Source organism: Pungitius pungitius, chromosome 2 (assembly GCF_949316345.1).
Source record: "Pungitius pungitius chromosome 2, fPunPun2.1, whole genome shotgun sequence".
Classification (NCBI taxonomy): Eukaryota; Metazoa; Chordata; class Actinopteri; order Perciformes; family Gasterosteidae; genus Pungitius; species Pungitius pungitius.
In genome coordinates, this window is record NC_084901.1 from 23534964 (window position 1) to 23562527 (window position 27564).

The window sequence follows — 27564 nt, forward strand, 5'->3', positions numbered from 1 at the left end:
GTGTCTGTTGAAGGATTTGCAGGCAACACATACTGTAAATGTTATCAAAAGCCCCAATATACAGTATATTTAAACACAAAAAGTAACAGTTCAACTAAAAAAAGTTGAGACATAATGAAATGTAGGTGAGTGTTATTTTTTCCTGCAGATCCAGAATGTAATTAACTTTCCAGGCTGCAACTTCCCTTAGAGAAATCCTTGATGAAGGTAGTCTATTTCCTCCCACTCTGCGGCACCACTGCGGTGGTCAGTTATGGAATTCCCAGTCTGTCGCTGTGGGTGGAGAAGGAAGGATGCTTCATCTTATCAGGCTGGGATGCAGTGGTGAGAACAGCAGATGTGTTCCACCTTCGCTCGTCATCCTCACTCCGTTCAGATTGCCTGATTGCGAAAAAAGGCTAAATGAAACCCACATATTGCCCCACATAGCTTTTAAATCATGATTGATTTGAGTGACATATCATCTTTTCTCATCAGCCTCAAATTCAAATGAACTGCGTTCTTGAGATTCACCAAAAAGTATAACTAGCACCTAGAAATGAAAGACCAAATCCAAAACCCAAATGCTTTTTATAGCCCAGACTTTAAAATTTGATTCGTTTTACAGCATCAATCAAATGTTTCATTTGTTTCAAATTGTCAATAATCTGGGAGGAAATAAATATCTCTCCCTCAATACGTAGCTGAGAGGGTAGTTAAGTTGTAAATAAGCATCGTTATGTGCATTGGTAACAAGGAAAGAGCACAAGAAAAGTGCTTTGGAATAATAGTTTCATATTTTTAGTGTCTCTTGTCACAGAACCCTTTAGCTGATAGGGACGGATATTCACACAGTTTTATTATTACAATTTCCTAACCTAATTATCTCAGATGTATCCCTGTTTATCCCTTACATTTTTGTTGTCTTTGTTGCACAAACCAGAGAAATGATACGTGTTGCAAAATCACCAACACTCTAAACATAATCTAAACATGGCATATACTGTACAATGAAATAAATTCCAACAAGCTTAGCCTGGAAATAAACCTCCTACTGGGAGCAAATAGCTCTGAGAGTTGTTCGTAATGAACAAGGTGAGGAGGCGCCGGCTCGGCTTCGTGCAGGTGAGAGTCCTTGACATGGTGTCCAACGTCCTCCCTGAGGTAAAGCGGTTCCTCTGGTGAGAACGTCCTCCCGAGAATGGCTCTCCTCGCTGCCTGGTCCGGGAGACCTCGGTGAACTGACGTGTCGCTGCTTTCCTGCCGCCCTGGGGGCGGGCCCGGCTCTCTTTTTCTCTGTTGCGTCCTCTTGAACAGAGGCTTGCTGTAAGGAGATAACCTCCCTGTGTCATTGCCGGTTCCAGAAACCCAAACTGTTTTCACCTCCTCTGTGTCCTCTGCTCTTCTTGACTGTTGTTGGACCCTGAACACAACACGAGCTGCGCAGCAAAGTGGTGCTAGAGATTCGTTGTTTAAGCCATTGAAGGAGTCTCTTATCCCGACCTTGTCCTTGGCTGTAAACTCACCGTCGGCCTCGCTGTCTGAGTCATGTCTCTCCTGTCTCACGTTAAGTCTGTATGTCTTATCTTCATGGACGTATGCATGTCAATGTTAGGAACTGTTCGGTATGGGCCACAGATGTTTCCATAGAGGCATGTTTGGTAATTAAGCAATAAGGTAGCCTCAAAATGATCATTTGTGGCATTTCCAGTCGATTGCCACCGAGCTAAAAGCTAAAAGGTCAACTAACGGTCCCGCAAAATCTAACGTGTTACTTTGAGTGCGCAGTGATATGGAACGCTCGGGTCAATGTGAACAGCAACTGTACATTATTGCTCAATAATGCACCCCTCGTGACTCACTCTCAACCAATCAGAACGCTGAATTTCATCTATCGGTGTTATAATAAGATTTATTTGAGCTCTGTGTGTTACTTTGTTCCTCCTGAGGTGTACAACATATTTTGATTGTGTTGGTATTTTGGAGATCATTGGACATGGTTTGATGATCTTTGATATGAAAGTAAACACATCTTCAGCTTTTCTTGTTGGATAGTATTCACATTTTTAGTGAGGAGAATTCCTGAATTTAGTTTTCTAGCATCAATTCTCTTTCCTTTGCTTCTGAGATTCAAAAAAAAAGTTGATGAATTGCTCTCTGATTTTATTTACCTGCAGCTCCATGGAAAGCGCGCGTCGACCTTCAGTCCTCCGTGAACCTCAACAAGCCTGCAGCAAAATCCTAATTATGGTATTCTGAAGGATTAGTTTGACATCTTGGGATATATGCTCATTGGCCTCGTTGCCCGATTTTGGATGAGGAGATTGATACCACTGTTGATACCCTTGTTCGTATAATAAATATAACACCACCTCCTCCAGCCAGTTAGCCTTCGCTTAGCCTTGTACGAGACTGGAGACAAGGGGGGGAAGATCTGGGACTGAACTGAGGCGAGAAGATAGCCCACTCATTAACAATTTATATTTTGTTCATGTAGCTTAAATACTCTTCTTTGTTGGAGGAACGTGTTTGTTTTTCTGCAGCGACGTTGCGTCTACTTTCAGTGGGCTCTGTCATCGGTACATATTCATCAATAAGGAAATCCTTGGTCTGCCAAGGGAAAAATGGGAAAAAGTGCTTTCATGTACTCGGCACCCTCATCGTGGACAATGTCCCAGAAACATTTAAAACTTAAAGAACTGACGCCACTCACTGCTTTTACATGTAAAATGAAGGAAATACAGGTAGAATCTCAAAAATGTCAAGCTTTTTTTCTTTCTTTTTTTTAAATGATCCCGGTTACGTCACTGTCTCCTAAACTTTTAGTTTCTTTTAACCGGTCTTATTTTGTGGTTTGTGTTTGTAACCATGTGTTTCCATCTTGCTGCCTGTCTTGGCCACCTCTCCCTCGAAAAGGTTTGAATACAAAATAAACTCGGACAGTTCCTCTGCCTGAAGCGTTCGAAGCATCACTAGATCACGGGTAATGCTCGTACTTGATCACGTGATCGGCATGCCAGATAATGAGTGAGAATCCCGTTCACCACTTAACTCGGGCCTTCCCTTCACAGTTGCCAGTACAATAAAGTTCACCCGCTCTAAAATGAAGATACTGCTGTAAGTTAAAGGTGTCATTTCCACCTCTCACTCCACGTAATTAGGTCATTCTGTGCACCTCCACCTGTCAGCCCAACCACACTCACCTGTCCACCACACTCACTCACTTCAGTATTTAAACCCCTCAGTTGCTGCCGGATGGTTCTCCGCCGGGTGACAGACCTTCCCCACGTTTTCTCTCGGGCTGATTTCCGGTTGCCGACTCTTCCCCGGTCATTCACCCAGTCCTCTGTCTCTGACCACGTCTTTCCCCCCGTGACCAGAGAAGAATGAGGAGGACTCGGGTGCTTTGTCGTGCTGCTTCTGGGTCAGTATTGTTATAGAGGCCAACACAGCTTAGTCATGTCAAATTAAAATGTCCTTGTGTCAAAACAACGGACTTTCTAGAATGGTCTGTTGTGGTGTCATTTCCTCCAATTATGTGTAAGTGGAGAAGAAATGATTTCAACATACCTAATAAGCAAAGCGCCCCTTTTATAATAATAATTCATTTTCAAGGGATATCCACCTCGTTTTCTTCTTTTCCCTTTTGTCTCTTCTCATATTTGAAGCTGAAACTTTTTCAGCTCAAAATCATTTCAAACATTTCACAGAGTTCTCAAGAAAAATAACGAAAAAAAGGCACCCATTTCTTTGCTTTGAAAAAAGATGACAAATAAGAGCTGTAGACCTCAAAGCGGATTGGTGGGTTGTTTCTAAAATGGTCTCGTGTGCTTAATGTGTTTACATGTGGAATTTTATCCCATTATCATTGTATGCTAGATTAGTCCTGTTTTTAAATTGGGAAACTAGCATACTCTGTTTACTGTCACCAAAGCCCTTGATGAGGAACTGATTAGGATACGTACCCGGTGTAAAAAAAAAACATCCACCAGGATGCAGAGACATTTATGCTCTTCATCCCATTTGCCGGTGGGTTTCATGCTCTATGAGTTTTCCTATTTTCATCCTATGTGGAACAGAAGCATGATTGGATTTTTCAATGCCCCCAAGAGCACTCGGCAGAAAAGTGCATTGTTGTGGGATGGAAATGCTATATTTTGCAACATTTGGCACCATGCACAGTGAGACAGCTCGGGCAGATATCATTCCAGAGGCTGATAAGCTTCATGATCATGTTCCATATCTCAGGCACACTGACAGAGCTTTTTCTCCAGAGTCGCTCGAGTGGAACTGAAGTTCTCGTGCACATGCGCGTTACGTTACGGACACATAGCTCATTAAGAAACAGTCCATCACACCCCACTGCTCACTTTCAAACATCACCCGCAAACTTTCCCATCTCGCTTCTCTCCGGGTCTTGTCGCAAACACACACAAACACACATTCACAAGCACACATGTAAATACACAATTTTAATCTTGTTTCATCATTAAGTATTCCTGTTTTCTTTATTTTAAAGCATATAAAGCATTAAAATATGAGATCATATAACTATAACTATTGTTCTCTGAACAAAAGTCTGGAACCACTTTCTCAGTGTCCAAACTTTAGACTACTACTGTGTATCTGTCGTTAACATCTGTACCGTTAGTACTCACGCTAATATAGAATATGCTTTAGTATTTAAATGGTTAATTACAATGCAAACATCATATGTCATGCCTTGGATTTCAGGTGTCAGCTAAAAGCCTAGAACATGAAAGGAGAGTCAGCTGAAGGCCAAATACTCATCCTCACTTCCCAGAACTTCAACTATACCCACATTTATTGTAAATGTCAGGCAACCTTTTAACACTGGCAACATAACTATTAACATATTCTCTTATGATGTCTGACTCTAAATGTCAAAATCAAGGGTCTCCTATTCATTCAGCTCATAAGCTGCTTATTGGACTTTCCAATGAAACCAATTATTGAGTACTTTACAGTGTAAGATGGCACAGTGAGATACATGTCTTTAAAGTGGGAAGTCTCATTATAAGCTTATATTATGCAAACCTTCACTTCCATTAGCTTTAATAGCTCTAATATTTAAGCATTATCTCATCTTGTCACAAAAGACTGAACACGGCAGAGGACAAGCCAATGCACATCAAGATTACATATCCCATTGTAAAGAAGAATGCTTACACAATGAGCCTAGCTCTAAATAAATAATGAGGTACATGAAAACACAATTTCAATGAATGCCAGCTAAGGATTTGTTCATCAATATATGTAAATCTGCATGACCACTTTCATTTGGACTGATTATCGTTGACCAGCAGCCACTTTAAATGACAGATAACCGATATAATTCATTTATACGTTATAATGTGCACATTACTGTGTTTGTACCCTATACGCTGTAATCGTAGCATGCAGCTGGAGTTAAAAACGTTTCAGCCTCATCAACATCTCCTCCATCTCCAGTGTTTACGCTACTTCATTCAAATTCTGAGGCCTGCTCCAGTTTTTTGTTAAAGACCGTATCAGAAAGCACAATACCTGCAAAGCATGTAACATGCTTCCTCCACCCAATTAATGCTTAAGACTTTACATAATGTGGACAAATATTATACAGACAGTTTCTCATGAATAAAGATGGAGTCGGTCACTTGACAAGACTTCCACTTTTTAACTAATACTGCATAAACCTTGAGTTATACCTTTTTCATTTTTAATGAATTCTGCGACAAAGAGCAATAATCAAAAAGAAGAATTTCTGTCGGCCCATGACCTACGGTTTAGCTCTCCTGGAGGAAAAAAGTCGACCGAAATTTAGATTATTAACCAATCAAAATGGCATTTTGAAATATAGGTTTAATAAAACATAACCCCTGCAGTGACTTTTGTAGTAGGACAAGATTAATACAGAATTGCAAAAGCTAACTGCAGTCTTTCTTTTGACTGCTGTGCCAAACTACTGTAGATTCATAATGGTAACACCTTCCAAAAGTTCACACATTGCAAAGGAGAATTGTTGTGCTTACCACAATAGAAACAATATGATTGTATGTGAAAGGCAAGAAGATGTGGAGCAATCTCCTCTGTGCCAAACAAGGCAATTAAACTGGGTGGATGAGAGGGATGCCTGTACCCCTCACCGCACACGCACGTGCACACGCACGCGCGCACACACACACGCACACACACGCACAAAGCCATGAGAACCCAGAGAGAGGCTCAGCAGAGTTGCCGATGAAATATTTAAACGTGTACCGTAACATTCCCCCTAAAACGAACGCCCTACTTACATGGCCCATTTACGAGTAGTGTTTTCACTTAATTAAAAAGAGCGTTTCGTCTGTCCGTGGAGCTGAAAGACAGCTTTTATAGCAGATTGGTCGACGTGTCCTAATTTGATTAGCTTTGAAACTCCACAACAGAGGTGCGTGACTAAGATGAAATGTTACACGGCGCTGCGACGCGGTGGTGAGAAAACAAACCAATGACACGGTGAGTGCGTGGTGGAGAGAGAGGGAGAGAGAGAGAGAGAGAGAGAGAGGGAGGGAGAGAGAGAGAGAGAGAGAGAGAGGGGGAGAGACGGTGTCTAGTGACCGAGGGTACGCTCGTCCTCGCACCTCCCTCTTTGCCGTCGGTCGGAGCAGTCGCGCGCCACCGGAGTGCGCGAGGAAGTGGGATTTATTCTCCTCGTGCGAATCGACACGTTGGACATCAGCGAACTATTCCCGGTAGGTTTTCATGTGTTGGTTATTCTTGGCCGTTTAAAACAATATGTTTTTGTTTGTCAAAGAAATATAAAACTGCTTATGAAAGTGAGTCCCGTTTGCACGGTGACGCTTCTGCTAGATACAGAAGTACAAAGCAGATGGGCGCGAAGGCAAATGCAGGGGGGGGGGGGGGGGGGGTTGGCGCGGCTAATTGCTATTTAAATTGGCGGGAGGGGAGGGGGGGTGTATGGTCGTAACTGCGTTGCCCCCATCTGCCGCGGTGACAACTCTCCAATGTTTCTAATCCGATTAGGAAAAAAAGAGGATCAGCACTTTGATCAAAATGAGCACTCCGGAGTCACGTCACAACTGTGGCTCTTTCGGAGGCTTTTAACGTTCCGCCGTGACCCGGACCCCTCACGTGCGTCACGGGGGGGTGGGGGGGGGGGGAGTTGTGCGTTCCGTCTCACTTCACTCTGCTCTCGCGCACTTCGCTCCGAATGGCATCCGTCTCATGTCCCCCTGTGTCTCCTCGTCTCTGTCTTCGCTTTCAGAAGATGCTCTTCTTCCTGCTGCCCGCCGTGGCTCTTCTGCTGAGCAGAGAATCCACGGTCTCCGGGAGCACTAACGACAAATGGCTGAGCTCCGTCTCCCAGTACAAGGACAGATCCTGGAACAGATTCAGAGACGTGAGTTTGAACTGGAAAAAAAAACATAAAAAAAAGAAAAGAAGCTGTTGAAATTATGAAATGCTATTATACTATACAATTTTTTTATTTGAAGTAGTCTTACTGTAATACTGGGCTTTTTTAACTTACTCCATCATCTCAGGCAGTCAGATTTATTATGGACAGCACCGGTGGTGCTTCATAAAATGCACAACAGCCTCTGCAGTAATGGTTTATGTATTGTATTTTTCCTCTCCTTTATGATTTATTGGTAAAAAAGGAACATGCAGTAAATGTAAAAGACTAGTGGCTGCACATGTGCTAGGGCACATGTGTGTGGCTGTGTCTGCGTAGTCTATTCAGGGTTATCAGGCATGAGATTATATCTCAGAAGCCTCCATGATAACTCCTCAGTTGGTCGCCAGCTTCTGACAATTCAATACAAACACATAGTCATGGAAAGAAATGAAATGTCCTCGATAACCTTTTTTCTGAAGGATAACCTGTGAATACACTGCTGAGTAAGCGCTGCATTTACATTTGATGCAAGTCAATATGAAGTATAGGCATGATTGTCTGCAGCGACGCCAACGTGTAGGTCTAATTATTGTGAGCCAGGTGCTGTGCAGCCAGATTCTTTTTAAAGACACCTAATATATTACGGTGAAATCTGGGAGGGGTCGGGGAGAACTGTGTAAGAAAAAAAAATGATGCGCAAAACATCCACAGTATTTCTAATTCATAAAAAGGTGCAGCTATATAAACATGGTTTAAATCTTACATTCAGCGCAAACATTATACGTCTTCAATGAGGAGCTGGAAGAGAATATATGTGAGGCTGCCAGACGGTGTGATTTGAACAGTTTTACAACTCCTCATGGGGAAATTAAAAGGATCAGAGCTGTAATCGCACTGAATGCATCATGCCATGAACATTGAGACATGAGATTTTTCTCATGGACAAGCTTGTGTACAGAATGTAGCCTCCACTGGAGGTATGACAACAAGGCACCATCAGGGTGATGGTGGTGGTAGTTTGCATTTGGATTACTCCAAACATGACAGTGGCCTGAAGAGGTTTCAGTGGACATTGGGCCACCTTTTTGACTTTTGGCCTCATGATGTGCTCAAAGGCCCTTTTCAATAGTGTGAAACTTTTCTCAGAGCAAAGTTTACAGTTTTAGAAATATGGGACAAACCCCGTGGTTGTCAATGGTGGTCTGAAACTGTGACATCCAGATATTTTAAAGTTGTGCTGACATTTGTAAATAAAGCAATATCAACCTCAACCATCATCTTAATTCTCATCGAGTCCTAAACTCCATGCCTCTCTTTTCCACTCAATTTTGTCCTCTGTCTCCAGAGCTGTGAATGATCCCGTGCTTCTTCAACCATGGCCCTCTCGGCCCACCCCCTCCCTCCCCCCTCCCACTCCATGTGCCCTCACCCGTGACTCCTCCTCTCCAGTGTTCCCCCCTGCCTGCCTGGTTTCACTCTGCATCCTTGATGAGCCACTTGCTCTGTCTGCATAATGTATGAGCGTCCATTTGTTGGCAGGGGAGCTGGGGTGCAATTGTTAACAGTCAAAGTTCAGGTGGTTTATCTTGAAAACAGAAGGAAAATAGGATTTGACTTATTTTCTTCTGCTCGGCACATTCCAGACAAAAGGCCTCTAATGGAGACAGACGGTTTATTCTAGTCCACTCCAATCCAGGGGGGGACGTGAAGTGGAAATAAAAGAGAAATGTCCTTCCTTAATAACATTTTCTAAAACAAGCCAATGTCTTTGTTGCTTAATGCAGACATGTATTTCAGTTGGAATAAATAAACATTTAAGCGGTTGTGGAAAAAATGACACAGTGGGTTTGCTTTGGATCCCGTAGACAGGCCAGCTTGCTGAGCCAGTCGGAATCTGATTAGTTCAGTTATCTTCTGGAAAAGGGTCTTATTCTTTTCCTCAGCGCTTTAGTCTGTGGTGCGCTAAATAGCTTATTCAGCCTATTAGAAGATCTAAATGTTTCTGACCAATTCAATATTTCCTTAATCTTTGAATCTGCTTGACCAACTTTGCTAATCTTTTTTTTCAAATCACTGGTCAAGCTTGAATTATTTTCCTTTTTTTCTTATTCACTGCCTCGTACACACACATTGAATGCGGCACTGACTTCAGCCGTGCTTGTGTTTCAAGCAGAATCAGCTTTGTTGTAGGCCTGCAGCTGCCTGGTATTGTTGACATATATTAGGGGGTATTCAGTGGTAAAAGCAGCTGCAGTAAAACAAAAAAGCGTATTCCCCCGACAGCTCTCTCCTCGGACAGGTTTGCACTGCATATGCTAGTCGGGTGAGCCTGAGGACGCTGTAGCTATAGCTGTACACAGCTGTACACAAGTTGATAATTATAGTCAGTAACTATTTCTAAAGTGTATACCAAATCACTTTGCATTGCACGTCTTTCGTGCTGGAACCGCTTACCTCGGCCTTCTGTGGTCTCCGCTTCCAAAAGAGGAAGTACCGATCATTTGGAACCAAACTATTGAAGCGTTTGTTGAAAGGTTGGAAATCGGCGGTTTGAAAAGCTCACGCTGTAATTGCTTTTTTACACAGCAGTGAAGTCTATCAGATAACAGCGCACACATTATGATCTGAGTATTGCTGAACTGACCGGTTGCAGCCAGCCTGGCATGAGAAAGCTTATTATTGATGGATTTATGTAGTTTGAGGGGATTTTTGGTGGTGTTTGTATTGGAGTAAAAGCTTGGTAAGCATTGCTGTCGGAGAGTCGCTGTATAACAATAACATAGTTTGATCTACTTTGGGAATACATGCAGACAACTGATGGACAGGACCATGTGATTTCATGAGTCACCCAGTGCTCTTTTTACTGATTTGAATCTTAATTTGGACAAACGCACAGGCGTCTCGAGTTGTCCTGTATAATCTTCTCTCCTGCGTCTCTGCAAACAGTGACAGAAATGGCTGTCAGTGCCATCCGGGCAGACCTGCTCCTATCTTCAGGAAGAGGAAAAGTTGATTGCACTTTTTTCAGTCTGTTTGTTTGTTTCTCCTCCATGTCAGCCTTCCCATTCTTTCCCTCTCATGCTTCCTTCCTGCGCCGCTCGCGTGCTGTCAGCTGTGCCCCGAAAAGCACTAAATCTGATCAGCCAGGAACATCGGCGGTGTGCTGCACATATCCTCGTACATTTGTCTGAGTGCACGGCGTCCCCAGACTCCCCCCCGTTCATTAGTTGGTGGAGTCGGTGTTAAGGAAACTCTTGAGACAGCTACAAACTAGCGTGCACATGTTGCCGTGGTTGCATTGTGACAGCGTGTGGCGGAGCCAGCCGCCTGTCTCATGGTGACAATTAAATTCTGTCATCCTTTATCTTCACTATTTACTTCTCAAAGACGACGGTCTCTCCAGGGGGGGGGGGGGGGGGGGGCGCCAGTCACCGAACCACGCCGCCTCTCTTAATCAAAGCGGTGCGTGTGTGCTATCACATTGCGGTGCGTGTTACATGTATACAAGTCTGTATTATATTTGTGGAGTAGAGGGTTTTGCTGCGCCTGCACATTGTTCTTTCTCGACCCCCCCCCCCCCCCCCCCGCTCTGACACACGGTGAACACACTCCCACCAGGGAGCTTCCCCCAGAGCCCAAACGAGCGGGGCCTCTTCCACTGTGTCTTCGCTGGCACCCTGCTGTATGTGTGCGTGTGTCCTAAATCCGCAGCTGAGGGCGGGGGGGGGGGGGGGGGGCGGTTTTAGAGGAACAGCTTAGACGAGACAAACCCTGAAGTCACCTTCACCGTCTCTCGCTGACTCACACACACACACACGCATAAACCCTCTGAGTGAACACTCCCCTGCAGACATACAGTATTCACGTCAATTAAGCAAGGTCTCGGGTGAACACCTGTCATTCTCTCTTATCTCTCCTCTGCTCTGTCCTACATTTCTTTTTCTCCTTTTAAGCTGCCTCTCTACTTTCTCTTCAGACCGTTCATCCCCTGCCTCCACTCCCGGGCTCTTCTCTCACTCGTTTTGCACTCCACTAACTCCCGATGAAACGGTGTCCTTCAAAATAAACCTCCTTCTCCTTTCAACCCCTTTTTCCTTTGCCGGACCTTCCTTCTGCATGCATACTTCTGGCAGTCAGCTATTCACTTCAATTAAGAAATTTGCGAGCCTTCTATCTATATGTTGAATGAGAGTCTTCCTTGTCGCGTTGTATCCCTTTAAACTGAATTGTGGAAAGTGTTCACATCTCTCTCTGGCAACACAACACAACACAACACACAGCTTCCCATCCACCCCGAGGCTCTTGAAGGGATCGATCAGTAAATTTACAGGGCCTGGTTACCCTGATTGGAGCCTTGATGCAATCAATAAGTGTGTGCAGAGACTGGAAGACACACACACAAATACACATGCCGGAACGCACACACACGCGCAAACTAACATTTGGAGGACAGTTCGGTCACAGGCTAGACAGAGGTCACCGTCCCCTATGACCAGGATAAATCGGTTTTGGACTGCATTTTGTGTGTGTGTGTGTGTGTGTTGGAGGACACAACAGAGACAGGCAGACAAAGCATGGAAGCTAAAGGACTGCCAGTGTTAAACTGACTGCTGATAAAAAAGAGGAAATGGGGGGAAATAGGGTAGGAGAGAAGGGAAGAGGACGAGCTTTCATGTGAAGCCTATCAACACTGCGGCAGAACAGATGAACAGGCCAAGGAGGGAAGGATGGGAGAAATGTGGAATCCATCATCAATAAAACATACATGTGTGTGTGCTTCTGCCAGCATGACATGGCAGCTCCTCTCTCTCTCTCTCTCTCTCGCTGTTGGGATTGTCTTTCTATCGGTCTATTTGGCGCTGGTATCAAGCGCTCCTGCTAAGCCGTTGATTCTTTTAAAGAAATGCTTTGCTGCTAACGTTTAAAGCGTTGGACAAAGAAACCACCCACAGACCATTGACGTTGCTGTTGAGTTTTTCATACGTATTCTTTGGGCGCTTTGCACCACGAGCTGAGTGCCGTCTTGTAGCTTTATAACGGACAGAAGGCAGACATCTCCAGCCCTATAGGCAACTTACAACAAAACCATTTACACTGATGAATAGCATGCAGATTAGAGGGAAAATATGTGCTTTTGAATGTTCCTCAGAATGTTTTGGAGCAATCAACAGAAACACAATATTGGCCTTTCAGCTACGGGTAGTGGATGCAATTTAGGATCCCAATGAATAACAAAAGTTACAGTGTCTTGAGCTTTTGTTCTTCGATTATTATCCAGTGAAACAGAAAATAAATAAAAGTGGGCGGGCATAGAAGATGGTCCACAGATGCAGATGCAGATAATTTCATTTTCATGGAAGTCTGCAGTTGTATTTAGAAAATTTGTATAATACTAATGACAGAAACTTTTTTGCAAATATATGTTTGTAATGCAGTGGGTTTTAACTCACATCTGTATCATCTGCTTTTGATAAAAGTGTGTTTGTGTGTATACATGGAAACATGCGCATATAGTTTCATGCATAATAGGTTGTTTTGATCATCGTGTGTGTGTGTCACACTTCGGCTGGGGCATGCTGCAGTGAGGACTCATGCGCAGAGTTTCTTCCATCAAAGTGCTCTTTATTAGACAAACCAATAACGTGCTCCAACGACGAGGGACATATAGACAATGACGCGACAAAGGACAACAGGCACACAGGGCTTAAATACACAAGGGAGGTGCAGGTGATTGGACACAGGTGGAGACAATCACGCAATCACAAGACAAGGCAGGAAGTGAAGTTAACCCAGGACCACAAGAGACATGAAACTTCAAACTAAAACAGGAAGCGAGGCCAAACCGTGACAGTGTGTCAGATGAGAGAACTTTACTCTAAATGTCTGAATAGTTTTTCATATATTTGTGTGAATGTTGCTGTTGCCATTAATGAAGCTGCCCCCCCCCTGCTGTGCAATGGCTGCTTCTGTATGATCAGATGTTTCTTCCTCAGGGTTGGGCTCCCCGTGCATCCCTCCATATGCCAGTGTACGATTTGTCTTTTTGTAAATCAGTTTTATATGTTGCAATGAGTGCAGATGAGTTGTTGTTGCCTAAATTTCATCGACCCTACCAACACCCTGGAACTAGCTCACCTAAATGGAGTGCAGTGCAGCCTCTCCACTTCAATAAAAAGCTGCACACAAAAATATTACACCACATCAATAGGCAACATGAGGCTCAGACAAACGTTCATCAGTGTTGTTGATTTTCTTTTTCAGTCCTAATAATCATATTTTATATCTCGCGATACGTAGCGCGCTCCAGTATTATGTAATGAGGGTTTAGCTCCGAGCTTTGATTGATAGTATTAACTCAGACGATAGACGCAGTCATTGCTTTGCCAGTCGTGATAGCCGATCACACGTTGTTGTTTGGAATAAATAGTTGGGCTACATGCTTCAGAGGGAGCGCGATCAATTATATAATGCCGTGGATTTTACTGACAAGTGCAGATGACATTACAGTAGTCTTCCCTCCCCTGAGCATCACTGTGTGAAATAAATCAGGCTTTCTGTTACTCCTTTTCACACCTCCCCTTTCGATCAATGTCAGCATCTCTCCCCCTCTTCATCTCACTCTGATGTTTATGGTCTCTAAAACCATGTCAGATGGAATCGCTCATTATCTAATTCCCCCCCTGAGGCCAGGGTAACAGTTACTGTTTGTGTGCCGTCTTGTCCGCTTCAATAATTCAAAAGGTGTCTGCTGCTGCTGCTGCTGCTGGGGCGGATCGGCTCCCCCCCCCCCCGTAGCTTATAGCGCTTTCTCTGTTTTCCTCACTGCATCGTTTAGTAGTAACTCCCCTGTTTTGCTCTCTCGTTTATGGAACACAAACCCTCGGGATTCGTAGGTGAAAAGTTGGACCCTGGGGGGTTGAATGAATATTGCATGCAGATTGGTTGAATCTCTGTGTGCATGTGTGTGGACAGTTAAACCAAGAGCCCTCTGGCTAAAGCAGCTAGACAGTGTTGGTTTTTCCAATAACTAAATTAAACTAAAATGTCTGCTGTGAAAAGTTGTTTTCCCGGGTTTCTCGAGGTCTGTTGGTCCAAAATGAGGGTTGCCTATTCCAGTGTGGACCAAAGCGACTACCCAACCAAACCCCCTGGATGACCGGCACAGCCTCACACATACATCCGAGTGGGTTCTTTTGTAATGCTTGTCCTTCAAGGGTGGCAGAGTAATAATCTAAATCCATTTACACAGCTGTAATACAGTAATTACATCAGTGCCACGTTGTTGCTATCCTCTCTTAATAGAGACACCCCGGTTTGTTGTCGGTCTCTCCCTTGTTGTGCGTCTGCTGTTGGTGTGGGAGGAGTGAGTTATTTTAGCTGGCTGCGAGCATGGGGAAGCGGATGAGAACAGTATTGGACACGGTGCTCCACTTCAACCCCTCAGATGAATGGGCCGCTGCTGGTTGGGGGAAAGGTGCTGGTGTTGAAGTTGTAGCGCGTCATTGCCGACTTCACACCCGTTTTTCGGCGGCACTGAACGTTGACAGTAACAGCTGGCCCGATGTGCCTTTCAAATCCATGGAGACACATGCAACCACATTTAAGGCAGATGGTGTTTTATCCCTTGTATCCTATTTCAACTTTTTAAGTTTGAGCACATGATCCAAGGGAAAACTTTAATAATAAAAGTGAATTTATAATACTATTTGTAGTGAAGCTATCGGTAGAGTAGTAGTTACAGATGATTGGGTAACTTGACGTAAAAAATCAATCATGATGATAGAATCATTAAAGAATTAAATAAAGTCCTTAAACCTTTGACTGGTCTAGGAATTAGGCAACTTTAATCAACAACTGCTGGCATTTACACAAACGATATGCTGTGTGCTTGAGTTTGTGTCTACGGTTCTAATACCAATACCAACATGCCGCTTAAACGGGTTGACTGTAAATGATGCTGGTAATACGCTTACTCTTTGTGGTTTGTGCTGCAGATATCGGCCTGCTTGTCTTTCATTACCAATCAATCGTTCAGCACTTTCTTCAAGTGGGTTCAAGTCAATACCTGATTCAGTTCTTACCGTACAGGATTTTGTTTTGTTCAATTATTACGCCAGAAAACTCTTACCAATCCAATCTCCATGTGCTATCATCCAAAACGAAATGAAATCAACGGCACATATTTCAATGACATTCATTTGTAATGCTTCAGCAGAAAGACGTCAAAGCGAGAGCTCTGCGTGTTGCCCCATACTGGCACAGACAGGGTGCATAAAGCTGACCTGTACAACATCCAATATAAATGTAATTTCATTTTCACATCAATATCCAGATCTCACCTGATTCCTGTCATCGCAGCGTGAGCTCACAAGCCTTGATATGTGTATGTGGTTGAGCAGTACACAGCAGGCAGGCTGAGTAGTACAGCAGATCATCTCCTTTGATCTTGCATCACTTGCATCTTTGTGGTCAAATCGACTGAGGTGTAGTGCTTAGTGTTCAGGTTTTCTGATGACTGGAAACCCTCCAACTTGGTAATTACTCCCCTGAGTTTCTCCTCCCTCCCTCGTCCCTCGTTCCTGTAACGCTGCGCTGACACAGGACACTGTTTGTATGTGATGACAACGGCCGCCCCAGTGATCGAACAGGGGGCGGGGCAACGACACGGCAAGAACAGCGGAGCCAAAGGAAAGTCATGTTTGGATGAACAAAAGGAGATTGATTATGCATGATGTCGTGCTTCGATGGATGGGGAGGGGGAGAGACGTTGTGAGATGTGTGGGTGGGCAGAATAATACATTTATGTGTATGCATGTTGAAGAATGGTTTGACACAATCAATTATTAAACTCAGTTGACTCATCCTCCGAGCTGCAGCTCCAAACACAATTCAATGAGCCACAAATTTAGCACAGCATATGGAATTCATTTTCCTCTCTTTAAACCTCCTCTCATCTCTCTGTCTGCCTTTTGTTTGTGTGTGTGTGTGTGTGTGTGTAGACTCCTGAACTGGAACGCACAAGTGTTTGGCTTGTTCCCTGTGATTTCCTCACGGATTTCGAGTTGGAGAATATAGTGAGCTTGGATGCTGCTGATTAATACTGGGAGCTTATTTGTTCAGAAATCTGGTGCATTCCTGAGCACTTGCAGACTAATATTTTGATAGATAATCATCAGTAAGGTGGATGTTATGAATTAGGGGATGAAGATAACAGCCTGATAAAAAAATATCGTAGCCTTCAATGATTTAAATGATGCCTTAAAAAAGCAAGAACAACGTGTGGGCCACCTTATGATATATCATAACATGTAATAACATATCATTGAAATAATATGAAAATATTGATCAACCATAATAATAATACATTAATTCAATCTGCTCAATCAATCATCAAAAGCAAATATTGGCCAATATATCTTAACTTTTTATATACAATCCAGTAGAACGTTAAATTGATCACACGCTTGAGGGGTACAGATACACACACACACACACATACGCAGTTGCATAAATCACTGTTAAATGATCTTTACTTGATCTAAATTTAAATAGACAACAACAACGTAAACTACTTTTACTTTGATGATAATATAACACACACAAACACACATGCGTGCACACACTTACATTACATGTTTGTGTGAACTCTTACTTATATTTGTTTTTACTTTAGTTGTTTTAGTGTTTATGGGGAGAGATTTGCCACTTGAATAAGTACCATGATGGTACAATCCCTGCAGGGTTTGTCAGTTGCTCTCTAGGGAATGCACTTATATTACTGAGCGCCAGTTGTTTCACTGCTTGGGACACAGGAAGTGCATCACCTTGCCCGGAGGACTTGGGGATCCCTGGGTAGACACCCTTTATGAGGGTTGTCATGTTGCACCTGATCAAAACGGGCCAATCTAATATTTGCTTTGCTAGAAGCAGAATGTTAAGAGCACCACAGATGCATTGTATATGATCATTTTCTATCTTTCTTATATTCCTATAAATTAAACAATGTTTGACGTGTCTAAAACTTAGCTAACAGAAGTTAGTATTTCTGCTCTGTGAGCATGAACGTGTGTGTGTGCCATATTCCCTCTTCCTACGCTTCCTCCCTTGTCCCACTTTAACAAGGACACTCAGCGAGGTAAGAGGAACGGACCAGACTGCAATATTCCTCACTCAGATTTTATAGCTGGCCTACTTTCATACTTTTGCTGCAGAGGTCAAAGTGTTGGTAAACATTTAGTAAAGTATGCTTGTGTGCAGGTTGCTTCTTCTTCAAGAACACACTCACACATTTGATCACAGCTCTCAGGAAATATTGGTGTTTGTGGTGTGTGTATGTGTGCGTGTGCGTATTTGTGTGAGCATCTATTTGGACTATTTGCATTTAATAATACAATTTAAGAATGAACACGTACCAACCAGTGATTGGAATGAATGTTTTCTTCTAAGTTCTCCCTCGTGAGCATTTGCTTTTGAAGAACACCGTGCTGTGTGCAGAATGTCAGTTGTTGAGCTAATGTAATCTTTTTCTCTTTTTCTTTCATGTCTCACCCAATCCCCCTTTTTTCCACTGATGGAACAACAGGTAAGTCTCCATTTTCTATCTGTTCATTTTGTTGCTTAACAACAGTAGTTAGTGTGTGTGTGTGTGTGTGTGTGTGTGTGTGTGTGTACATATTTTTGAGGGGACCCTGGCTGTTTTTTTTAACGTGTGTTTCACACAGACACTGATCTACTCTACACACACAGGCAGTGCATGCACACACACACACACACACACAATGATTTGTCTACTCTGAGTGTGTGTTTGTAGGTGCATTAGCAGCTACAGCCTTGGTTACTACAGTAGTGGCCTCCAGGCTTGAGTTTGACAACTGAGATTTGTGGCTGTGTGCTCTGCTCTCCCTTAAGCCCCCCCCCACACACACACACAAATGTGTCCGTCCACACATGATGTTCAATGTTCAATGCGACCTGCCTGATCGGATAGTGATTGGATACATTTCAAGCTCAAAGCTGCGTCTGTAAACAGCTGTTATCTCTGGTGCTTATGCGTTTGAATGAAGAACAGCTCGTAAGCTCCGATCATTTTCCTTTAATGAAATCCTCCTTCCCCCTTATTTAGTTATTTAAATGTTTTTCTTTTGAGGCAGTAAATCAGGGAATATTGTTATTTCATCAGCAGTAGCTTCACATGACTCAGACAGCGGGTCTCCTCTCTGCCCTTCGCTCTCCCTCAGGAGAGGAACCCCTGTGTGGAGGGAGGATGAAGGAGACCTGTTTTTGATTAACTGTGCACACCGCACCACGATGCAGACCTAATGCAAACCAGGCCACCTCGCCCTGTGGGTTTTCATTTATTCATGTTTTGATGTTTCTGTACTTGTAACAGTTTTCCACCAGCACAACATTCACCTGTGAAACACAATTTGAACCGGCGGGGTGTAAAGTTTATTCATCAACAGGAGCCACTTTCTAGTCTCGTCTTCGTACTCTGGATGGATGACAGCCAAGTGATAGAAAGGTGCATAACACACAGTCTTGCTGCATAGAATTATACACATGAATATGAAGTATTGGCAGAATGCTTTTGACAAAGTTGCCAAATAAATAAGGAGACATCAATGAGACAATTAGATGTGTTTCCCTCTGATTCTGCTGTATGCTCAGGTAAATGTGATTCGTTGCCTTGGCTGCTATGAAATAATCCTCATTTTCGACCATGGAAATCTAACAAACTTGTGCCACTACTTACTAATGACCAATACTGCTGCTTTAGATCCACTCTTTGTTTGCTCTACCTTTTCAACCCCTTTAAAAGCTCATCTACATCTACACTTTATAGACCTGTACATAAGCATGAGAGAAATACAGATACTAAGAATGATGCAGAGTCATTCTTTACTTGTGATGCTCGTACTGTGCACACAGTACTAACAATAAAGGAGGCGACATGGCATACATCGTAGCTGTAGATACATGGATGTGTGTGCTTGAGAATCATCGTCCAACACAAATTAAGAGATTTTATTCAAACGATGAACGTGACCACATACCACTGTATCTAAAGTCCACAGTGGAGTGGGGGAGACAGTAGTGGGAGAAACCGGGGGACTTAGCAGGAGAGCAACCAAGCGTCAGTTTTGAAAGTGACAGCTCCATTACAGCTATCTTCCATTAATAACCAGCCAGGTCATTAGTGTGAGAAATGAGTCGGGGCATTCGCACAAACAAACAAACACAATGCTAATCTCTGTCCTCAAACAGTGTCAACAGCCCCGACGTGAGTGAGTGGAGAGGTCGGGGGGGGGATATTAGGATATAGCCAGATATTGCATGGGACAAATGACCAGCTGAAGAGGGTGGAAATGGAAGATTGATCTGACAGATATAGGATAGTGAGGAAAGATAAAAGGAAGCGGCAGGAGAACGGGAGCAGTGGATTGTCTGGACAGTAACGGCTCCGTTATTTGCGTCGTCTGTGAAGTTTCACCTGACTAATTAGTTGTGGAAAGGAATCCTGCAGCTCGGAGACAAACAAACACGACTGACCTCGAGCCTCAAACAGAATGCCAATCAACCACCGGGCGTGTCTGCGATGAACGCCAATTAATGTGTGAGCAGAAAGCATGAAAAGTTATCTGTCGTTATCTGTCCCACACGTCTCCAAGCTGCATCCTTACCCGAATCTCAAAAATCACACTTTTTATGTCTGGCTGTCCTAGAATTTTCTATAACATTATTTCATTTTAATAATTCTATAATTGGTCTAACATCAACCATATCACAGATTACACACAACAGGTCTGTTCTTTTCCACGTCTTTAAAAAGGAGTCATGTACAGATTTTCCTGCTCATGAAAAAAGAACAGTGACTCCACTATAAAAGTGTGTATGTGTGCATGCCATCAAGCGTATTGGTTCTGTGCGTGTGTGTGTGTCTGTCTGTATCACACACAATCCAGACTAAATCTGCTCTGAGTCTGCTGATGATGTTGTTGGAGGAAATTGAATCATTGTGTCTAAAGTAAAAGCATTGAGGATTTTGTTGATGGTTTATCTGAAAGGCTGAATATGAATGGTTCTCAGAAGGCGTCATCAGAGCATCTGATTTGAAGCTCTGAATTCTGCAAGAAGAGTTTGATCTCCAGAAAGCAAACGGTGCTCTTTGACTTTGTCCCTAGATAGTGAGAACAAGTAATTATTCCGATTATTGTGACCGGAGGCAGATGTGCAGCCGTGACTCCAAGCACGATGAGGACATTATGAGAAGGAGAAGAATCACAATGTGCCGAGCTTCATTGTGACCATCAGCTGCTCTCATCCTGTTTAATTGCAGCAGACAGTTTCTAATGAGCCAGGTGGAGAGTTCACGTCAGACTTTCATCACAAAAACCTTTTTTCCAGTGAGGCAGAGTCTACAATTACAGTAACGTGTGTCTCATTATTAATGTTGAATTTCTTGTTTAGTTAAGTCATTAAGACAAAGTGTTTGACCCTCAGGATTTCACACAAAAGATTTCTGCAGAAACGCTCACACTGTACTTGGTCAGATCTACAAGCTGTGTGATGTATCATGAAGAAGTTGTTTTGACCTGCTTGATTTCTGATCAATGCTGATGGAAAAACTAAATGCTTTCTAATGGCTACAGTAATAAATCGGATGAAAGTAAAGGCCTGAGAGCAAAGTTGTGGAGGGAAATATTATCAGAAATCTGCCTTCCCAAACTTTGCATGAATTTAATTAAAAATGGCATTTGAATCTCATTTACTGGGGAGTTTTAAGGTGTGTATTAAACCGCACTGAACTGGATAAAAAAATGTAAATCAAAGTGAAAGGGTCAATGCTCATATCACACACATCCAGGAGCTTAATTTTGTAGTCTGCGTGTGCGGAGGGCCAATTAAGCCTGCAAAAAATGTGTGCTTTTGTGCGTGGGGTTTGCAATAACAGCTGCTGTAAAAGGCACTTTGATTCCTCATTTGAATTAACACAACCTCCATCCAACACTACTCGATGAAACTGGCTTTGCTACCGTGTTTTGCCATACTTTCGTCTTCGGTCAGAAGAAGTAGAGGTTAGTTCCTTACCAGCTCTCATCTGCAGCTGTAACACAGATGTGCTTCTTTCTGATTTTTATTAGAAAAAAACAGTACTAGACAGGCTCTGACTATTTTCCCTGTCATTTTATTGTTTGTTTGCTTGCTTTTAGGATCCGAGATGTGACTTTATGTCATTGGGGATCATGATGTCACATTTTTAATTTTTTTAATTTAATTTTACGGAAGAATGTGTGTGTGTGTGTGTGTCGGGTCCTTCACTGTCCTACATTTTCAAATAAAATGAGAACTGCTTCAACCGTAAATTAAAAACTGAAAAATGTTGGATGGAAAATGGGTAAAAAGTCCCCGCTGGGAATAAAGCAACCTTGAAATTGTCGTATTACACAGCAGATCCCCACTCAGCCCTCACAGGCATTGTTCCGGTGCCATTTCATTGGCGGTGCAATTTCTTTTTTGTTTTTGCCTTGATCTCTGACCTTTAGTAACACATCAATGTGAGCCAACACTTTGATTTCTTTTCTGTTGCTGTTTAGTGACAAAGCACGGTACAGTCAGTGCTTCTAGTCAGTGCAACTTAACAGCAGGGTGCTGAATTGGAGGAGAAATATTGTTTTTACAGTGTCTCCTGAATTAACAGCATTTCCGAATTTCTTTCTTAATTTGCTTGTATGTTATGCTGTGTGTTCAGAGTCTATATGCATTCAGGAGCAGTATTGCAGACTGAACAGTGTTTTGGCAGCTCTTAGGGCCCAGCTCATAATAATTGTTAGGTACACCCCAAAAGGGCAGAAAATAGACTTGAACTGGACGTTCTTTTTAAATCTCATTCTATTTTTTATTCAGCGTTTATATTGAGGCCTACATTTCTCTCAAGGCCTGAACATTACACTATCCAGTGTCCATTGAAGTGGTCCTTCGGTGTAAGAGGGAAGTTGAGAAATTTGTTTTATAGGCTGTGTGTTCTTATTAGTGCCTGCAAAGTGGACTGTCCTTGATGTAGCTTTGTGCGATAGTGTGCTGGGTATACTTGTAGGGTGTAGGGGGCTCAATTAGGTGTTTCAAAGAGGCCTCAAAACAGGCAAAGCAGCCCGTGAGAGCATGTTGTCGTCAGCCTGCAGCCACACAGAGGCTAATGTATCGTTCAGAGAGATAAAACAGAGCTCATGGACTTTTAACAAACACTCCACAGATACTAGCTCCCTTTCCTCTTTACACAATTCTTTCTCGCATACACACTTTTTTAAGCTCTTGCAGAATGCATTTACAATTAGCAAATAAAAAATAGCCTGTTTTCACATGCGGTTTTTCGCTCCCTTGCAGGATCTGATTCTAAATTTGCCCACCTGGCCACTGTATGTTCTCGGGCTCCACGTCAAAATGCTGGTTTACCCAATTGTTTTTGACCGATATGAAAACAGGCTGCAATGTTCATTCAGATTACTGAGACTTTGGCAGCGCAGCCACAGGGAAGTTCCAGCACTCTGGATGATAAGTGCCTGCATATGTCAGCTGTAGGTCGTGTAACATCACACCGAGGCACTTAGCAGTCTTGCCACGACTCAATGCCATGTTGTCAGCGGTGGCGAAAAGGTTTTTGAAAGACAAGATGCACAGGAGAAAAAAAGCAGCTCCCAGGTGCTGGGAAACAATCCAGCTTGACCAAGAAAGTCCCCTATAGAGGAGCAGAAAGTACCCACGTAGGCCGTTTGAAACGGTATACTGGCTTTAGGATTTCCGTACGGTATGAATTTCTCACGTCCCGTTCATATTGCTCTTTGGCAGAAGGCAGAATTTATTTTTTCACCATCACCCCGCCGAACTCCATGCTGGGTACAGCACACAAGAAGTAACTCTGTTGCTACATGAAAGCACAGAAAAGAGCGAAAGAGGAGGAACTGTCACAGGGTGGTGCAGGCAGGCAGAGACAGGACTCAAACGCAAGTATTTTTTAATTAATCCAAAAAAAGTGGACAAAACGCATCGACACTGCAGACCATCACAGTGTGTGTCACACGGGGAAATCGTGAGAGGTGGCAGCCTGTAGCTGTGTTGGCTTGACAACAACTTTCCTAACAGTCAATCATCAAGCAAGTGCAACACACGACCAAGCAGACGTCCTCTTTTACCCAGACATTTCCTCTTTTGAGACCTAAAAAATGCGTAAAATAATAAATACTTTGTATCTGAAGTATTTCCAGATCTCACTTCTGGCATCTTTTATTTCAACAAGCCGAGGACGGTGGTCAACAGCTCCTGCACATGAGGACATGTCTCCCTGAGATGACTCGCTGTGAGTGACGACTGCCTGTTGCATGTGAGCTGGTAGCCCCGCCCACCCAGCCAATGCGTGCAGGCAGCCGGACAGGGAGCGGAACACTGAGTGCGCTCCGGTTGCTTTTTTTTAATTGAAGTACCGGTACTAAAAATATTCAAAATCGTACCGTTCTAGTACCGGCACACCGTGCATCATTAGTCAGAAGCAAATACCGTGATATGGATTTTTAGGCATGCCGCCCAGTCCTACAGGTAAAACTACAATACTTCTAGTCAAACATGTAGTTCCAGCCTTTTCTCTAACAGTGACCTTGATATATTATCCTCTCTCTCCCCCTTATTCGGTTTTGTCTGAAACCTGTCAAAGAAAACAACACCCTTTCCCAGTAGTGACTAAATCTCTCTCTGTGCTGTATTGACACACATCTTACAAATATAGCAGCAGTCTCACAGGGACACACCATGTAGAACAAGGTCACTGGCTTCATGTGTTTATGTGTTTTGAAGTTAGGTAAAAAGAAAGCCTTTAAGATGGAGATAAATACTTTCATATCCAGCTCAATTACTTTTGCACTCTAGTATCAGCATTCTGATTAGCGTCCCTGTCAGTTTTATGATTATGAAGCCGATTATGGTGATGATAACTGTTCTGATGATGGTGATGATGATTGTGTTTGTGATTACTCTGCTCACTGACTGTGGCTGTGTTACAGACGCAATCTTTCATCCGTTCAGCTCATTCTGTGTGGAATTGGCAGTCTGGAGGAGCTTTAACTGGTCCACAAACTGTTCCACATAGAGAGGATGGTGTGCCTCTATGGGGGACGAGAAATAAAACAACGGGGATGCTTTTTGAGAAATAAGATTTGTATCTTAGTCGGTGGAAGGACGTAAGAGTTTATCACCAATTACAAATAAGATACAATAAGATACATTAAATAGTGCTAATAGATATATCATTTAGGTGAATAGGAGTGTTAGGGAACTAAAATAGTGACCAAATTACAGCAAAAAGACGGAATAGATGAATTAAAAATATTAGTATTGTAGGTGAAAACATATCTTCAATAACCCAGGAAATGTGTATTTCATATTATGTAGAAGATGCTAAACAGCGTCTCTTACACAATGTTACCGCTGCCCCTCCTTCATTTCCAGAGAACGTATCGCAGCTGCAGTTCGTTGAGCCCCATATTATTGAGAGGATTACAGATATCATTTTTTTGTTTTTAATCTCTATTTTAAGTTCACCATGTTCATCTCTCTGTTTGTGTGGGAACAGACATTTCTGGAATGATAATATATTGAACATTCACATTGTTTTAGATTTCATTTCAAAATGTATCATTTTAAAGCAGGTCTACAATATGCAGTTGTAATTGATTCCATTGCATCACAATCGTTAAGGTAAACTATAGAATGGCAGTGGCACAAAGTAGAGGGAAGTCAGGGGAAGGAAGTGACTCAGTAATGCAAGTAATGCAGCATTATCAATATGAAGCAAAAACAGGCCTCTATAACTGCCTCGTCTTGCCAGAACCAGGAAGGCTGCGGGACTGTATCGGGTGCAATCGCTTTTGAATTTTTAAAATTAAAATATCATTTGAAAGAGGAATAATGCCATTGCCTTTTAAATGTAATATTACTTTGATATCCATGGAGGTTGTAATCCTACGCTGTCAACGTAATGATTATCATCCAATGCAGAAGCACGGGTTCACAAATGCGGAAAGACGATGGCACCTGGGGAGAGAACGACAAAGAGACACTAATAATGCAAAAACATTTTCCTCTTGTCTCCCACACGGCCCTTTGTGAATTGGGTGTCAATTGCTTTAAGTGCACTCTAGCAAGAAAAAGTGCCTAAACAAACACACACACACACAGCACACAGACACACAACCCCATGGGGGTTAAGACCTATAATCACAACAATAATTTGTGCAGGAAAAGAAGAATCCACCAGCTTGTGAATGTTGCCACAGTGGCAGATGCTCAAATCTCATTTAACAGCTATCAGAGAAAAGAGAATGATACAAAGAATGTAACACACCAACCATGTCACGATAAAGAGATGCGTTTGGGTTTTTCATCACCATCTGTATTTCCAGAACAGAACGGAAATATCTAGTGAATGGAAGAAAATAAGCAGCGCGTGTCAGTGATTTTCTCCTTCTTTATTTGTGAAGAGCATGATTCTTTCAGAAGGAACATAACAAAAAAAACAGACTATATCTTATCATGCACTCTTTGTAGTTCATATTGGATTAAGCGACTGCAAACACCCGACAGGCCGAGGCTGCCAGTTTGTGTCCCAGTATCAAGCGTCTGTCAGTGAGCGATGGGTGGAGGATGAACTGTAGATCGGGTTAGTTATCCGCAGCCTCCTCTCTGGAGCTTGTACTTCTGACTCCCCGAGCTTCCACCAAAACAAATCTTACATTTACAGCAGGGTTTCTGGAACTGTTCATATTGACTGAAGTACTGTATGAACAGCATCCAGAGAGGATCTACTAGCCGGAGCTCCTCAGAGGAATCACAGCGGATGGATGGCTTCAAACATCAGCATCTACTCAGTAGATTTGGCGTGGGTCCGATGGTTTTAGTTTAATTATACTGATCTTGTAATTACACAGCCAGAAAAAAATGACTTTAATAGAAGCATTAAAGCTGACTTCTCTGATCCGAGCGCATGTGGAACGGTGAAAAAGCCGCTGAACTCTGTTGTGGTGCAAAGTTCAAACATAGAAGATCTTCCAGTGAGCAGCTGGGAGAGACTGGAGTTGATGGCGCGTGTCAAAGCGCCCCCCTCTGGAGCATTACTAAAAGACGAGTCACTAACAGCCTGATGCCGGGGTCCAGAAGTGAGATCAGAGAGATGCAAATAAGAGCTCCTACACCAATAGGCCCACTTTCACTGTGTGAGGGAGCGCGTGGAATTCCGAATAACAAACATTGGGAGTGATTCAAGATGAACAACAGTGATTTTCAGATCAGACGCCGTTTTGGCTGTTGAGGCCCAAACGCATGGAAGGCGCTCCGTGTCGCGCCTCATTGGTCAAACGATGGTGCTTTGGTGCAATGCAGGCGTCGCATTTAAAACGCCAACACGGACCCAAGAGGTTTCCATGAAAAGGTTGCCATCCAGGCAACAATTTTGTCTATTACAGATAAGCCTTCATCTTTTGACTCGTTCTAAAAAACGATGAGAACTGTAGTGGAGTGAACACGATTCAGTCATCGCTGTGTTACAAATGAATGTCAAACTGCAGCAATAAAGGCTGATGTAGAGCGCCGTTTACCACAATTTAGAGTGCTGACAGCTGATGGGACATAACGGAGGCAAGGTTCGTCTTGCAGGGAAAAACAACAATGTGAGTTTTATTGTTAGTTAATAATGTATTCCGTGAATAAAATATCATCCTTCTGGGAAAAATGCTGTCTTTTGATTCCGCTTCGCTCTCCAAACTGCAGCTGTGAAAAAAAAAAAGAGAAAAAAAGAGCTCTTGTTGCCGGGTCCGCCTTTCATCGAAACAGGGTCAGAGAACAGGTGTCGAAGCAGTTTGTCATATGCCAAAACACTTTCAGTGTCGCGCCTCGTGTAAAAGCGTAAAAGCCGCTCTGTTTTTGAATGTACGAATGGCGATGCTGTAGAATCCAGCAGCCCGGCATCACTGAAGCCACATCATGGCAGTTGCCTCGGGTGTCGTCCGTAGATCGAACCGAATCATCACGCCAGTCAGTCAGGCTTCACTCTGCACAATAACATGTGCAGACCTGTCACGTAGTCTGAGAGCTCAGGAGAGGTTTTAAACTCTCACTGCAAGCTGCTCTGTAGCTAAAGGCAAAAA

At 43.0% G+C, this 27564-nt stretch overlaps 1 protein-coding gene across 3 annotated transcripts in view; it reads left to right on the forward strand.

Moving 5' to 3' along the window:
• The first annotated feature begins 6552 nt into the window (after nt 1–6552).
• spock1 (SPARC (osteonectin), cwcv and kazal like domains proteoglycan 1) overlaps nt 6553–27564 on the forward strand; it is a 70108-nt gene continuing 49096 nt past the window's right edge. Inside the window, exons 1-2 of one of the 3 annotated variants that reach the window (XM_037461412.2) lie at nt 6553–6713; nt 7247–7381. In XM_037461412.2, the coding sequence (XP_037317309.2) occupies nt 7250–7381 (132 nt within the window). In that variant the 5' untranslated portion in view covers nt 6553–6713; nt 7247–7249. The remainder of the gene's footprint in view (nt 6714–7246; nt 7382–27564) is intronic. The other 2 variants (XM_037461410.2, XM_062560689.1) reach the window with 2 other exon arrangements.